Source organism: Pseudorca crassidens, chromosome 2, assembly GCF_039906515.1.
Source record: "Pseudorca crassidens isolate mPseCra1 chromosome 2, mPseCra1.hap1, whole genome shotgun sequence".
Taxonomy (NCBI): Eukaryota; Metazoa; Chordata; class Mammalia; order Artiodactyla; family Delphinidae; genus Pseudorca; species Pseudorca crassidens.
The window spans coordinates 141,899,089-141,915,646 of NC_090297.1; the positions used below are offsets into that span (position 1 = coordinate 141,899,089).

At 35.4% G+C, this 16,558-nt stretch overlaps 1 protein-coding gene across 1 annotated transcript in view; it reads right to left on the reverse strand.

The window, feature by feature from the left end:
* Positions 1-15,987, reverse strand: part of KCNK2 (potassium two pore domain channel subfamily K member 2) — a 231,246-nt gene extending 215,259 nt beyond the window's left edge. The window contains exon 1 of the mRNA XM_067728960.1: positions 15,626-15,987. Coding sequence (XP_067585061.1) covers positions 15,626-15,659 — 34 coding nt within the window. The 5' untranslated portion in view covers positions 15,660-15,987. The remainder of the gene's footprint in view (positions 1-15,625) is intronic.
* Positions 15,988-16,558: the final 571 nt, after the last annotated feature.

A 16,558-nucleotide genomic window follows, 5' to 3' on the forward strand; every position in this document is an offset into this window, starting at 1 on the left:
CAGAAGCAAAATAAATGTCCCCATCCACAAAGGGGACACATGTCCTTTCTCCTGCCCACTTCTTGGCAGCGGCTTTACTTGTGCCCTCCATGGATTTACTCACACTGGCGGGGGGGTGGGGGGATCCCCAACGCTGGGTATGCAGATTTGGCCCTTCTCTTCTGTGTCCTAATGACAAAACATCAAAGGCATCAGGGTATAGTGGTGGGAGACAAAACAAAACAAAACAGAGTATAATGTAAAATTTAGGGTCGGTTATTTGGGGTCAAACATAATCGCTACAATAGACCAACCTAGCTTTGAGCAACTTCTCTCATCCAAATTTTCTCACCTAGAGAAGAGTGTCTTATAAACTAAAAATTATTATTTTTTTAATGTGTAATTGTTTTGCATCACTCCCATTGTTAGTGAACGTTAATGTCAAAATAAATCCGGAATTTGGGGCTTACTGAAAGACATCTGCTGATGGATGGACTTTAGCTATAATAGGTATCCTTAGATGCTAAATCTGTTTGCAACATGCCCAGGCTCACTAACTAGGGCACTCAACTATTGACTATAATTGTTGGGGAGTTATTTAAAGTGAGATACTGCCATGTCTTTCCAGTCTCAAAATGTTTCAATGTAACTCAAGTCAAACTATAAAATAATATTGAAGTGACATACTTATGGCCAGGGGGTAGATATTAAAAGGAGATTCATTAAAGAGTCACTGAACTGACAAGTTCAGTTATGCACAGCTGGATGATACAGCAGGAATTCTCTTTGTCAAACAGAGGTACACAGAAAGATGTCTTTGTAATAGAGTTGGCTGGAGCCCAAAGAGCCCATGTATTTCCAGACTAAATTTCTTTCCTAATTTAACTGTACAGGAAAAAAAAAAATGCAACAACAAAAAACAAAGCCTTAGAGAAAGTTCCTGAAAGGCAAGATTGGTCAGTTGAAAGGGATTTACACAGCTGTTTCACAGTAGCAATAGTTCCATTAAAATGGAAGTCTCGTATTTTAGGGTTACTTACTTCAGTTTAAAAATCTGTAGGCTGTGGAAAGCCATGTGTAAACAACCGTACTCTTCATACTTGGATATTATGTAACTGGGCTGTCTCTTTTCATTCCTAGTAATTTCTTTTTACTTATGTGATTCTACCCCCACTGATAAAGCCAATTCTAGATTTACAGCCTCTGGGAAGGAAAGAACAAAGGAGCAAATCACTAACTTCTGAGTTTTAAAAGTCAAAGTCTTTATATAAACATTAAAGTTGGAAAAATCATGATGTATGAAATTAAAGGTTTATTCTCTTCTATTTCAGAGAATGTAAAGATAATCTGGGCTGGGTAAAGGAGAGAAATAGCAGAGAGAGAAAGAGAGATTAGATGCTCCTAAATCCTTGGGAAGGGGCCTTGTACCCTCCCCCGATGCTAGGCCAAGTCAGGCAGAGGGGGAATGCACCTCCTCAGTCAGGTTTGGGGAATCCCAGAGGAGCCTGGGACCTGGAACTTACTTTGCAGATCTCAGTAAAGCAGAGCATTTCTTTAAAATGCACTATGCCCTGCTTGGCATGGTAGCATTTGAGTAGCAATGGCTGCATAAGGTTTCCAGCCAAAGGGGGATGGAGACAGCATCAGAGAGCCCCTGTGGACCCAGGATAGCACAAGGGAACAGCCACACATTTCTCATGTCTCCTGAGAGGGGCTCAGAAATTGTCAAACAGACTTGATGAATCCTGATGTTTAGGGCAAGAAGGATAAAACTTGTGAGGACTCAATAACCAGATATGGCACAACTAGTGCTACCAAGGTAGATGTCAAAATATCCATGCCAAGGACTTGGACCTCTGAAAGCTCCCAGACCTAGAAGCAAACCTGGGATTTGAGAAGATCCTGAATTGACTGAAAAGACCCTGAAACAATGGAAGAAACTCCAAATTAACCCAAGATTAAATTTCTCCCAAGTAAAATAGGGAACATGAAATAAAAGTTAAGTTCACTTCATAGGAAAGTCAAATTATATTTCTTAAACATTTGAGTTTATAGGTAGAGAATCATAAGTACTTCACATGACTACCTCAAGCATAATTTTCTCACTGTCCAAGAATAGAAGACAATTACTGTAAAGTTAAAATAAGTGTTCTTAATATCCAATATCCAGGTATCATCTATCAATGAAAATATACATTCTGTGATTCTTTTTAACTTGGATCATTTAAAATTATTGAAATGACTAAATCTTCTCATCACTATTGAAATGTGTTTGATTATTAGAGTAAAGGCAGACCAGGAGTCTTATAAAATGAAATTAAAAGGTGATATCCTATGTATGACATTTTAGTTGGACAGTCTTTAATCCCAATTATTTGTTCGCGAGTACATGATGGGAACAAAGAATAAAGCATAAGGAAACTTTTTAGAATTCATACATCCAAATGATTACCATCCTGAAATATTCACCCTGGAAAACCACTGAGATCTAAAGGTATTGATGCTGAAAATATTTCTGGAATCCTCTTTTGAAATTGGCTTCTGAGATGGTATATGAGCCCCACAAGAAAATAGGTGTTGTCACTAGAGTTTAACCAATTTACAAGACATTCAAGAAAGGTAGTCTAAAAGTCTTTGTAGTCAGACTTTATCTTTGATTATTAATAATATTTCCAAGCTTGATACACTTATTCAATAAACTGATCCCAGTTCAATAAATTGGTCCCAGTATTAACGGAGTTCACAGTACAAAACTATCCTTAAAGAATGCCCCCACTGAAAATATCCAAAACATCACACATCTGAAGGACACCTATCGAGCTACCAAAGGATTGGCATATATGGTAGAAAATGCACACTCATTCAACAAGGGAGGAAAAGACAGTTAATACTATGAACTTTGACCAATAGATCTATGATGACTCGTGTTAAACTAAATCCTCTTAACTTTTTCTTTTCTTAATAAAATATGGTCAGAAATTATGGTCTCTTTTTTAAAAGCAAAAAAATAATATCGCATCAAAGAAAGGAAGAAAAGAATAACACAGGCAAACCAGCTGGAGTATTCTCCATGGAGAATAACCAAGCATTCTGAAAAATTGACAGTGTAAGAAGAGATGACCTACAACATCTCTAAACTAAATCTCTCTAACAGTCTTCCCTCCCTGCCACCCAAAAGGAACGCTTTGGTATGTCTGAATGCTCAACCTCTAATTCCAACCATACAGAAGATGAATTAATTGAAATATGTTCCAAATGAAAATTTTAAATATTATGTTAATATTCATGAGCAGAGTGTTTAATATTTAACAAACATTAATGCATCAGCACAGACCAATTAGAACAGATTCGGCAATTAACAGGCACTAGCCATTAATAACTGACATTGTCATACTGGACACCTTATCTGAGCCCTGCTCATGGCTGTTTCTTAAGGAAAGAAATAACTCTTTTTTACATAGAAATAGATGTTTTTTCTTTATGTGAACTCAGTAAGAAACACAGTCTCTAATTGCATCTTATTTTTTGAAAAGTCTATATTTTGCTTCAGAAAAGACAAAAACAAACTGTAAAAGTAGGTAATTTTATCCACTCAGAAGACTTTAAAAGCAAAGTGATATCACTCTATCAGACAGAAAAGGGCTTCCTAATTTTTTTCTTTTTTTTAAATTGAAGTATAGTTGATGTATAAGTTATAGGTGTATAATATAGTGATTCACAATTTTTAAAAGTTATATTCCATTTATAGTTATTATAAAATATTGGCTATATTCCCTGTGTTGTACAATATATCCCTGTAGCTTATTTTATACATAATAGTTTGTACCTCTTAATTTCCTAACCCTATATTACCACCCCCCCTTCCTTCTTCCCATTGGTAACCACTAGTTTGTTCTCTATATCTGTGTTTGTTTCTTTTTTATTATAAATTTACATGGAGTCTAGGTTCTGTTGGAGGAAACCATACTAAACCAGTTATTGATAATAGTGGAATAAGGATAAAAGGGCTCATTTTCTCAGGTACTTAGGAGGTAGAAGATTATAAAATACCCAAAGAGCGATAAGTATTTCTTAGATTCCTTTTTTTTCCATGTTGAAAGAGAACTGCATTCCATGGGTGCTTACCAGACCTAGCCAGCTTCATCTCTCACTTGCAGTGGCTCCTAACACTCTCTGTCTTTCTTTCTCTCTCTTTCTCTCTCTCTCTCTCTCTCTCTGATTTTGCTCTTAACTCCTCCAATTCATTGGCCATGTAGCAGTCAGAGCGATCTTTTAAAGCTGTAAGTCTGATTATGCCCCTTCGCTACATAAAACTTTTCAAGAAGTTTCTATTGCTTTTAAAATGAAAGATGAACTCCTAAGCTTGACTACATGGCCCTGAATGATTGGTCCTGTATATTTCTCCAATCTCATTTTGAACCTCTCTCCCTTTCACTCACTGTCTTCCTGCTACACAGGACAAAGTTCTTCCCATCCTCTGGCTGTGCACGTATATTCCTTCCATTGTCTTCACTAGCTCTTTCCTACTTATCCCTCAATTTCAGCTAAACTGTCACTTTTAAAAGGTCTTCCCTGAATCTCCAATTAATTTTTCTTATCATTATGAACTCATGGATTTAAACATTTGATGGATTTAGTTCATTGCAATTATTATCCTGTTCAAATTGTCTCATTTTTAGCTAATAGTAGCCTTTTAAAATTGGTTTCATATTCATGAATCAATGATACAGCCCTATTAGCCTTAAGGGCCTTTTCACTATATGATATAAGATGTTCCATGTTCATTTTCTGCATATCTTTATCCACACTTGGATCCACCACACATTTCCCAAAGCTATCTTAGCTTCTTTAGTGGGAAAACAGTATATCAAGACCACAATTTTGGTGCTAAAGATTCTCATTGTTATTGGGTGCTTGGTAATTTTTTCAAAGCCCTTCCAGTGGACACAGCTGAGAAATATATTTATAACTATATCTATATCATACATACTATATTACATATCTACTCTATTACATATGTTCTCAACTGCATATATATATTATATATGTGTGTATATTAAATACCTTATGTTAATACTGATATTTCCAATTCAAATTCAGTACTAAAACGTTTATGCTTAACTTCTTCCATATCATCTGTATCTCATTTTTTCCATAAGAATCCTGCTTCTCAAGGTCACAAAAGATGATAAAATTAGAGTATACCATAATTACTCATTTTTTAAATTCATGTTACATGTAGAATAATCTCAAGATAACAACATTAATATTACAGCAATATGATTACTGACTACATTTAAAATATTTTTGGCCCACATGACCATATCAATAGATGCAGAAAAAGGATTTGAAAAAAATTAAAATCCACCCATAATAAAAACTCTTAGCAAACTGCATCATATATTATAATGATTATAATAGAAAGAAACTTATTTAACCTGATAAAGGATATCTACAAAAAGTCCTATAGCTAACACCATATCTAATGATGATGATTCAATATTTTCCACCTAAGATCAGGAACAAGTCAAAGATGTTTGTTCTCACCACTCCTACTCAACATAGTACTGAAAGCCCTAGCCAGTACAATAAGGCAAGTAAAAGAAATAAAAGGCACATGTATTGGAAAGAAAATAAATAAATAAAACTGTCTCTATTCCTACACTGTATGATCTAAATAAAAAAATCTAAAAAACGTCCAGGTAAAGCTCCTAGAACTAAGAAATGAGCTTAGCAAATTTGCAAGATAAATGTCAATACACAAAAACAATCTAACATATACCTATATACCAGCAATAAAAATAAGAAATATAATTTGTAAAGTACCACTTATAAGAGCTCCCAAAAATGAAATACCTAGGTATGAATCTAACAAAAAATGTAGTCTACATGATAAAAAATAAAAAATACTGATGAAAGAAATCAAGAGCTAAATAAGTGGATTAAATGGGTCAAATATCATTGAGATGTCAATGTTCCCCAAATTTATCTACAGAGTTACCTCTTATCCCAATCAAACTTGCAGCAAGATTTTTATAGGTATTGTCAAAATTTTATATAGAAAGACAAAGGATGTAGAAAACAACTTTGAGAAAGAAGAACAAATTTAGAGGCCTTACATTATCTGGTTTTATGACTTACTGTAAAGTTATACTAATTAAGACAGTATGGTATTAGTGAAAGTATACACACATAAATTAATGGGACAAAATAGAGAGTCTAGAAATAGACCTACAAAAATAACAGTCAACTGACTTTTGATACAAGTACAAAGGCAATTCTATGGATAAAAGATAGGTTTTTTCCACAAACAGTGCTGAAACAATTGGATATTCATATGCAAAACTATATGCCTCAAGCCACTCTTCATAACTTATAAAAAAATTAAAGTGGATCATGGACCTAGATGTAAAACATAAAATTACAAATCTTCTGACAAAAGAAAACACAGGAGAAAATGCTCATGAGTTTGGTTTAGGAATAGAATTCTTAGACATAACACTGAGAGCTTGATCCATAAGAGAAAAAAATAGATCAATTATATCTCATCATAACTAGAACAGCTTTCTCTATAAAAAATGGTTAAGAAAGTGAAAGGTAAACTACAGGAAATATCTTCAAATTACAAATCCAACAAAGGATTTATACCCATAATTTTAAAAGAACTCTCAGAATAACAATAAGAAAACAAATATCCAATGAAAAATGGACAAGAGATTTGAGCATTTCACCAAACAAGATATTCAGATCACAAATAAGCACGTGAAAAAATAAGCTCATCATCTAAAAACCATAATGAGATGCCATTACGCTCTTCTTAGAATGGATAAGAAATAAAAACAACAAAACAAACAACAACCTGACTGATAATGCCAAGTGCTGACAAGGAGGCCAAGAAACTAGAACTCTTATACATTGCTGGTCGGAATGCAAATTGCTAAAGTCGGTTTGGAAGACAGTTTGGCAGTTTCTTATAAAGTTAAATGTACATTTACAATATTCTGCAATCCCATTCCTAGGAATTCATTTACCCTAGAAAAATGAAAACTTACATTCACACAAAAACCTGCATTTACAGTGTATCACGTTTAGAGCAGCATTGTTTATAATCACCAAAAACTGGAAACAGCCTGAATGTTCTTCATCGGTGAATAAACCAACAAACTCTGGTACAATAAAATATTGCTTGGCAATAAAAAGAAACAAACTATTGATAGACATGGATGAGTCACAAATGCATTCTGCTCAGTGAAAGAAACCAGACTCAGAAGGTGCAAACTGTATTATTTCACTTATATGACTTTCTGGAAAAGGCAAAACTATAGAGATAAAAACAGGTAAGTGTTCCCAGGGATTAGGGATGGGGGAGGCTTTTACTACGAACAGGCAGCATGAGGGAATGTTCTGGCAATGAAGGAGCTGTTCTTTATCTTGATTGTGGTGATGGTTACAAGACTCTATACATTTGTGGAAACTTGCAGATCTATGCACACAAAAATTAGTGAATTTTACTTTATGTAGGTTTTTAATAGTTTAAAATATATATACAAAATAAAAATCTGTGTTTTGTGAGCAGACTATCTTACCCTGAAGAAGAGAGAATCCTGTACCTTTCTCAAAAATAAAACGAATCTTAAAAACATAAAGGAAAAGAAGCAAAAACTTTTCCAAGATTGCACTACTCAGAACTCTAAAATGTCAAGGTGTGGAAAGTTTACCGTCTGCTTTTATACATGACTGTTCAATTTATCTTGACCTCTCACCTCGGGTTTCAAAACAACAAAAACAGCCTAGTGAAAACTAAACATTTTGGCATCATACAATTCAATGACCTGTAACTGCACCTCCATTAGCTCTGCTGCACCAAGTCTAACCTTAGAGGTTGTTTCTCTCACACGAGGGAGGAGTAATAAGGATAACCCTATGTGAGCCATATTCTCACAGAATAAGGTTTTCTCTAAGTTTCAATCTATTCAATTCAAACTGCATCTAACCCCTCAATTCCAAGATTTCCTCTTCGAGCCGATATTTTCATAAAATGCCATCAACCAAAAGTATTATACAGAACATGTGGCAACGTTAAGCTATTAAATGAAAATTAAGAACTGAGCTAAAAGAATGTTGCACAGACGGAGCTGCTGAGAAAAAATCAACACATTTCAAAATCACCAAGTGCATAACTTGTGTAAGATATTTGGACCCTGCTGCTATATAGTTTTCTGGTTTTCTCTTGCACCTGAAATTGTGGTTCTTACTGGCTAAAATCTTCAATCATACCAAGAAGACTTCTGATTATTAGACACAAATCAACAGATATAACCATACCCTGAGTCTCAAGATCTATGCCTATAAGATGTAGCTTATCTGTCTTTGAGGAGCTACAGAGCAGAGTTTTACCTGATACTGCCAATTTGTTAATTGGTTATACGTGTGTGTGTGTGCGTGTGTGCGTGTGTGCGTGCGTGCGTGAGTATGTGTGTGTGTATTTATTTATTTATATACACACACAAATATATATACAAATATATAAATAAATAAATTTATTTATATAGTATATAAATAAAATAAGATATATAAAATAAAATTGTCCAAATCCATGTCATTTTAGACAAGGAAGATGGCCAAGAGTGTGCCTGTGGCCTTGACTCCCTTGTAAAACAACAAATTTAATGAGCAAATATCAGCACCTTTACTCTCTAGAAGTGTCTGGGATACACTGATAGTATAGGAGTCAGAGAATTCCAGACACGCAGGTTTTCTGCACACCTAACTGGGGTTGAACCTAGTTGCAGTATCTCTTTTTGTGTGCCTGATTGGTTGGGTCTCTGTAGAAGGCACAAAACAAGGTAAGTGTTAATTAGTGCTCAAGTTTAAGGGTCCTATTAAGGCATGAGAGAAGCAGATGAATCATATATTTCTAGATAAAAATCAGAGATAGTCATCAAACCATCAGATAAATTACACTAGATGCAAAGTCTTATTTCATATTTGATCTTCTCCTTAGACAATTCTGCCTAATCTCTGACTTATTATTCATATTATGCAGTAAATGAAGTTAATGTGCAACCCTCTCTTTCAGAGGTGAGAAAAAAATGAAATTATATATGTAGAAACACTTTAAAAAGAAAATGGCACTAGACAGATGCAAGATAATATTTTTTTAAGAGCCACTGCTGACACTCTCCCAAATACATAGTAATTTTCCAGCTAGTAAATCTAACAGCTAGATTGTTATTTCATATCTGTGATGCGCAAACATTGCTTAAGCTAGTATAAACAGTAGTGTAAAAATGATGGTTCTGCCAAGTGCTTTGTGCTTACGCTGGTAACAAATGGACACAATAAATTAAATCATCGACATACACCATCCACTTAAAACTTGGACTTTTGCAGGCACCAAGGGAAGATGTCATAGGAAACATTTTGAAGAGGAACAATTTTCTGTCCTTAAACTCTCCAAAACCATTTATCATGAGAATGACCTTGCTGGCTATGGTGGGTTTCCTACAATGATTTAACAGAGGATGAAAGGGGGAATTAATTGTCCAGTGTTTCCACTATCTTAGTCATCAAAGACTATAGAACAGTCCGTCAAATTAATTTACACCACCTAACACATCAAAAAACACCACAAAAAAACTTTATTACTTTCAAGCCATGCATTCTGATTGCCTTATTCTTTTTTTGTTTGTTTTGTTTATTTTTTTTAATTTTTTTAACATCTTTATTGGAGTATAATTGCTTTACAATGGTGTGTTAGTTTCTGCTTTATAAAAAAGTGAATCAGCTATACATATACACATATCGCCATATCGTCTCCCTCTTGTGTCTCCCTCCCACCCTCCCTATCCCACCCCTCTAGGTGGTCACAAAGCACCGAGCTGATCTCCTTGTGCTACGCGGCTGCATCCCACTAGCTATCTATTTTACATTTGGTATTGTATATATGTCCATGCCACTCTCTCACTTTGTCCCAGCTTACCCTTTCTCCACCCTGTGACCTCAAGGCCATTCTCTACGTCTGCGTCTTTATTCTTGTCCTGCCCCTACGTTCTTCAGAACCATATTTTGTTTGTTTGTTTTTAGATTCCATATATATGTGTTAGCTTAGGGTATTTATTTTTCTCTTTCTGACTTACTTCACTCTGTATGACAGTCTCTAGGTCTATCCACCTCACTACAGATAACTCAATTTCATTTCTTTTTATGGCTGAGTAATATTCCATTGTATATATGTGCCACATTTTCTTTATCCATTCATCTGTTGATGAACACTTAGGTTGCTTCCATGTCCTGGCTATTGTAAATAGAGCTGCAGTGAACATTGTGGTACATGACTGTTTTTGAATTATGGTTTTCTCCAGGTATATGCCCAGTAGTGGGATTGCTGGGTCGTATGGTAGTTCTATTTTTAGTTTTTTAAGGAGCCTCCATACTCTTCTCCATAGTGGCTGTATCAATTTACATTCCCATCAACAGTGCAAGAGGGTTCCCTTTTCTCCACACCCTCTCCAACATTTACTGTTTGTAGATATTTTTGATGATGGCCATTCTGACGGGTGTGAGGTGATACCTCATTGTACTTTTGATTTGCATTTCTCTAATGATTAGTGATGTTGAGCATCCTTTCATGTGTTTGTTGGCAATCTGTGTATCTTCTTTGGAGAAATGTCTATTTAGGTCTTCTGCCCATTTTTGCATTGGGTTGTTTGTTTTTCTGATATTGAGCTGCATGAGTTGCTTGTAAATTTTGGAGATTAATCCTCTGTCAGTGGCTTCATTTGCAAATATTTTCTCCCATTCTGAGGGTTGTCTTTTCGTCTTGTTTATGGTTTCCTTTGCTGTGCAAAAGCTTTTAAGTTTCATTAGATCCCATTTGTTTATTTGTGTTTTTATTTCCGTTTCTCTAGGAGGTGGGTCAAAAATGATCTTGCTGTGATTTATGTCATAGAGTGTTCTGCCTATGTTTTCTTCTAAGAGTTTTATAGTGTCTGGCCTTATATTTAGGTCTTTAATCCATTTTGAGTTTATTTTTGTGTATGGTGTTAGGGAGTGTTCTAACTTCATTCTTTTACATGTAGCTGTCCAGTTTTCCCAGCACCACCAATTGAAGAAGCTGTCTTTTCTCCATTGGATATTCTTGCCTCCTTTATCAAAAATAAGGTGACCAGGTGTGTGTCAGTTTATCTCTGGGCTTTCTATCCTGTTCCATTGATCTATATTTCTGTTTTTCTGTCAGTACCATACTGTCTTGATTACCGTAGTTTTGTAGTATAGTCTGAACTCAGGGAGGCTGATTCCTCCAGCTCCGTTTTTCTTTCTCAAGATTGCTTTGGTTATTCGGGGTCTTTTGTGATTCCATACAAATTGTGAAATTTTTTGTTCTAGTTCTGTGAAAAATGCCATTGGTAGTTTGATAGGGGTTGCATTGAATATGTAGATTGCTTTGGGTCCTATAGTCATTTTCACAATGTTGATTCCTCAAATCCAAGAACATGGTATATCTCTCCATCTGTTTGTATCATCTTTAATTTATTTCATCAGTGTCTTATGGTTTTCTGCATACAGGTCTTTTGTCTCCTTAGGTAGGTTTATGCTTAGGTATTTTAGTCTTCTTGTTTCAATGGTAAATGGGAGTGTTTCCTTAATTTCTCTTTTATATTTTTCATCATTAGTGTATAGGAATGCAAGAGATTTCTGTGCATTAATTTTGGTTCCTGCTACTTTACCAAATTCATTGATTAGCTCTAGTAGTTTTCTGGTAGCATCTTTAGGATTCTCTCTATATAGTATCATGTCTTCGGCAAACAGTGACAGCTTTACTTCTTCTTTTCCAATTTGTGTTCCTTTTATTTCTTTTTCTTCTCTGATTGCTGTGCCTAAAACTTCCAAAACTATGTTGAATAATAGCGATGAGAGTGGACAGTCTTGTCTTGTTCCTGATCTTAGAGGAAATGGTTTCAGTTTTTCACCATTGAGAACGATGTTGGCTGTGGGTTTGTCATATATGGCCTTTATTATGTTGAGGTAAGTTCCCTCTATGTCTACTTTCTGGAGGGTTTTTATCATACATGGGTGTTGAATTTTGTCAAAAGCTTTTTCTGCATCTATTGAGATGATCATATGGTTTTTCTCCTTCAATTTGTTAATATGGTTTATCATATTGATTGATTTGTGTATATTGAAGAATCCTTGCATTATTACAAGCAACTATATGCCAATACAATGGATAACCTGGAAGAAGTGGACAAATTCTTAGAAAAGCACAACTTTCCGAGACTGAACCAGGAAGAAATAGGAAATATAAACAGACGAATCACAAGAACCGAACTTGAAACTGTGATTAAAAATCTTCCAACAAACAAATGCCTAGGACCAGATGGCTTCACAGGTGAATTCTATCAAACATTCAGAAAAGAGCTAACACCTATCCTTCTCAAACTCTTCCAAAGTATAGCAAAGGGAGGAACACTCTCAAACTCATTCTATGAGGCCACCATCACCCTGATACCAAAACCAGACAAAGATGTCACAAAAACAGAAAACTACTGGCCAATATCACTAATGAATATAGATACAAAAATCCTCAAGAAAATACTAGCAAACAGAATCCAGCAGCACATTAAAAGGATCGTACACCATGATCAAGGGGGGTTTATCCCAGGAATGCCTTATTCTTTTACTACACTTGTAATAGCTTTGCTTTACAATTTTCTTATATGAGGAGCTCACTAGGTGGAGAACAGATATTTCTATTGAGTTGCATCTTTGGATAGCATTTAGCACAAGCTAGGAATTTAGGTTATTTTAAACATCTAGAATGACTAGAATGACAATTTTAGAAAAGTCTCTAAAGCTCATGTAGTTTAACCATCTTACAGGCCAAGCAGTTAACGTAAATTATCTAATTTAATCTTTACGATAATTCTAAGAGGCACAAATTATTAACCCCATTTATGGGGAACCAGATGCTTAGAGTTCAAGTAATTTGCTCAAGGTCACCTGGTTTATAAGTGAGGAATCTGGAATTCCAATACACATTTGTCTGATTCAAAATACTTGCTTTTCCCTCCACATTGAACCTCCTCATCTACCAGTGGTAGGGAGTTTATTCCTCCTGATACAGCAAATCTTTAGACAGTTCTGGCAACAGATATTTCTGATGTCAAACAACTAACTAGGAAAAATATAATGTGCCATAAAAATTCAAATTTTCATTTGTTATCAATAACTATATCCTGGGCTTCCCTGGTGGCGCAGTGGTTGAGAATCTGCCTGCTAATGCAGGGGACACGGGTTCGAGCCCTGGTCTGGGAGGATCCCACATGCCACGGAGCAACTAGGCTGGTGAGCCACAACTACTGAGCCTGCGCGTCTTGAGCCTGTGCTCCACAACAAGAGAGGCCGCGATAGTGAGAGGCCCGCGCACCGCGATGAAGAGTGGCCCCCGCTTGCCACAACTAGAGAAAGCCCTCGCACAGAAACGAAGACCCAACACAGCAAAAATAAGTAAATTAATTAATAAACTCCTACTCCCAACATCTTCTTTAAAAAAAATAAAAATAAAAATAAATAACAATATCCTGATTGGTGTTGGGGGGTTGGGGGTGGGGGGAGGAAGGGACATCCTAAGACTATATTTTCCTTTTGAAGATAATTCTCAAAATCATTCTACCATACTTTGGCTTTCAGATTATAATCAAATGCCTTCCCTTTGCTTAAAAAGGAAGGCTTAAAAGACTTCCCTAATATTGCATCATTTCTTGACTGGGGTCTCAGAATTCTACCTAATAAATCCAGGTGATTTTAGCCTGAAAAAATGCTCACGTAGACAATATCAGCCAACTTTCTAATTCTTAAAAGAACTTCCAAATGATTCCTATAGAATATCTTATTCTAATTATAGTTACATTCTGATGGATCTGTCTGGATAAATTACTTTAAAATACATCTCTAAGTAGGAAACTAAACTGAGTAGTTAATGGGATAATTTAAGCTTATCCAAATGTTATATATGATTATCCAAAAGTCTTTTTACCTTGATGATAATTGTTGCTTAGTTACAGCTTCTATCATCTCCTACCCAAAGGATCCCACCATCACTTCTAATAAGATGCAATAAAATCATGTGTACAGCATTCTTGTTTCCTACTTGTGGTAGCAGAAGGACATGTGTTTAGTTTAACAAGTATCTATAGCAAGTGATCTAGAAAACATTGAAGTACTAGAATAGTGTTATCTGGCATCATATGAGACAAAGATGGCATCTGTAATGAGTTTCCATTACCTCTTCAGCTCTCTCCCACTCAATGCCTTTCTCCATATTTTCTGCTTCTCTTCTGTCACTCCAGAAACACTTGGTTTGACTCCAAGAATCTCTCCATCCACTCACCTCTCAGTTTATTTTCATGCCCCTTACACCTATAAAAATGATCTCCCCCATTTGAGGACTAGGCCAGTGTCTTGACCTACCCATTATTCCTCAGCAGAGGGGGCTCCAAAATTGCTAATTCCGAGTCTCAATGCCACAAACTAGCACCTGGAAATTACATACTGATTGGAAATAAGTTGATATTTTACATATTGATTTGCTCCAAAAACATTACCCTTCAGATAAACAGTAAGTTGGACAAACTTCTTTGTATTTCAAAAGAAGAACAACCAAGAATAAAAATCAATTAGAAAACTGGTTTTTAAAGAAATCCCCTCTTGAAAACAGCAAAACAGTGTAACCCTATTATTGTACAGTTCTTTGTTAAACAATTCAATCACGTTCATGTGTAAGTTCATGTAAGTTCCTGTTATGTAAACGATTACTGTACCATCAGGATAACTGTCCTATTATGCAACACCAGGATATATTCAACATTTAAAAACTACTTATTAAGTATGTACTCTATGCCAGGCACTAAAGATAGACTTAGCTATACTTAATAATTACATAGGATTATGCTGTTGATGAGCTTGATTTACATTTCCAAGACCATAACAATATTACTATGGAACACTAAATATTGTTATATAGAAGTCTTATATACAGACATCTAAACAATTTTCAAACAAAACTCCTTACCCAAGAAATTATGGAAATGTAAAGATTTTAAAAGGCCTTAGTTCCCAAGTTTTAAACTATCATACCTTTCCTTCGCCATTTCTAAAATTCTAAGCCACCCCTTCCCTACAATACAAATTAGATTCACTAAGGAAAGAGCTAATATTCTCTCTAAGTAAATTACAAATAATGTGTGTCAATTTATTTATGAAAAAAATTGATTACAGGGTTAGCCATAACATGAAACCAAAGTAAACATCATTCAAATGACCAGAATCCAAATGTAATGGAATTTACAGATACTAACGTTGATCGATTTTGCATTGCCAGAAGTAATACATCACACAGTAAAAGCCTGATATAACATGCCTATTGTATAAAACATGCCCACGTCAACGTGCAGTTTATTTGTGTTGCAAGATCATGCAAAAAAATTCCAGTAACTAACCCTCTGTTGGAACCACCCATTGAGTTTAATTATAGACTTGTCTATAATGAAGACTCCCTACGTCAAATACTTGCTTGGAAATCTACTCCACATATGCTAGAAGTTTTGAAAATAATAAGATACTTGATTATTGCAAAAATACTTACAGTAGAAGTTCTTTCTTGCTTGTGGGTTCATCATTTGGGGATGTTTTCATCAGGAGTCATCATGCTTTTGATCTTTAATGCCGTTCTTCCTCCAAGGTTTCTTGTCGGTAATTTCCCAAGCAGAGTCACTTGTACTAACAAGCCATTGTCCCATATTGTTTCCTTTTTATGTGTGAATGTTACCCTGTAGATTGATTTCCTGTCCAAAAACAGTCAAAAATGAACAAACGCTGCTGTATGCAAGTGAAATGTGCTACTCAAATACTCTGTTTTTGCAGTTTGGTTCAGGAAGAAATTTCCCTGATTGAAAGGAGGAAATATATTGCAGTGCTCCAGAGAACTTAAAAGACAGAAGTTTCTTCCTTATAAATGAGCATATCAAAATTGCCAGCGTCATTTACTCTCACTAGTTTGTGACTCAAGTACTACTGCACCCGAAGCATCCATGTACTGTGTGCAGCCTAAAGACACTCCCAATTGCCACAGTAACAATATCCCAACTATATTTTAAAATCAGGCTTAGTATGCTTTGAAGTACATAATGTTTTCCATTCCTGAAAGGACAAAGAGATCTACATTGTCAAAGTTTATTTTTAAGCTCATATGCTTGCTAAGTGCAGTGGCGAACAGGCTTTCCGTGCCTGTAGTACCATTGCTGGAACCTATTAATGCAAACAGATGAGTCGTTGGCTTGGTTCCACATAGGCTCTTATTTCTTTTTTTAAACCTTATCTAAATTGCATTGATTATAATTTCTTAAATCAAGAATGCTATCACTTTTCTGAGCTTGCTTGTTTTAATTTTATCAGTACAGAAGCAATGCAAGAAAGGCAAATAAGAGGAAGGTTTCAAAGAGCTTTTGCTGAGATAAGAAAGTTAGTAATTAGAGGTAGCTTCTGTTTCTGGAGTAAGTTTGAGGGGCATTTGGAGACA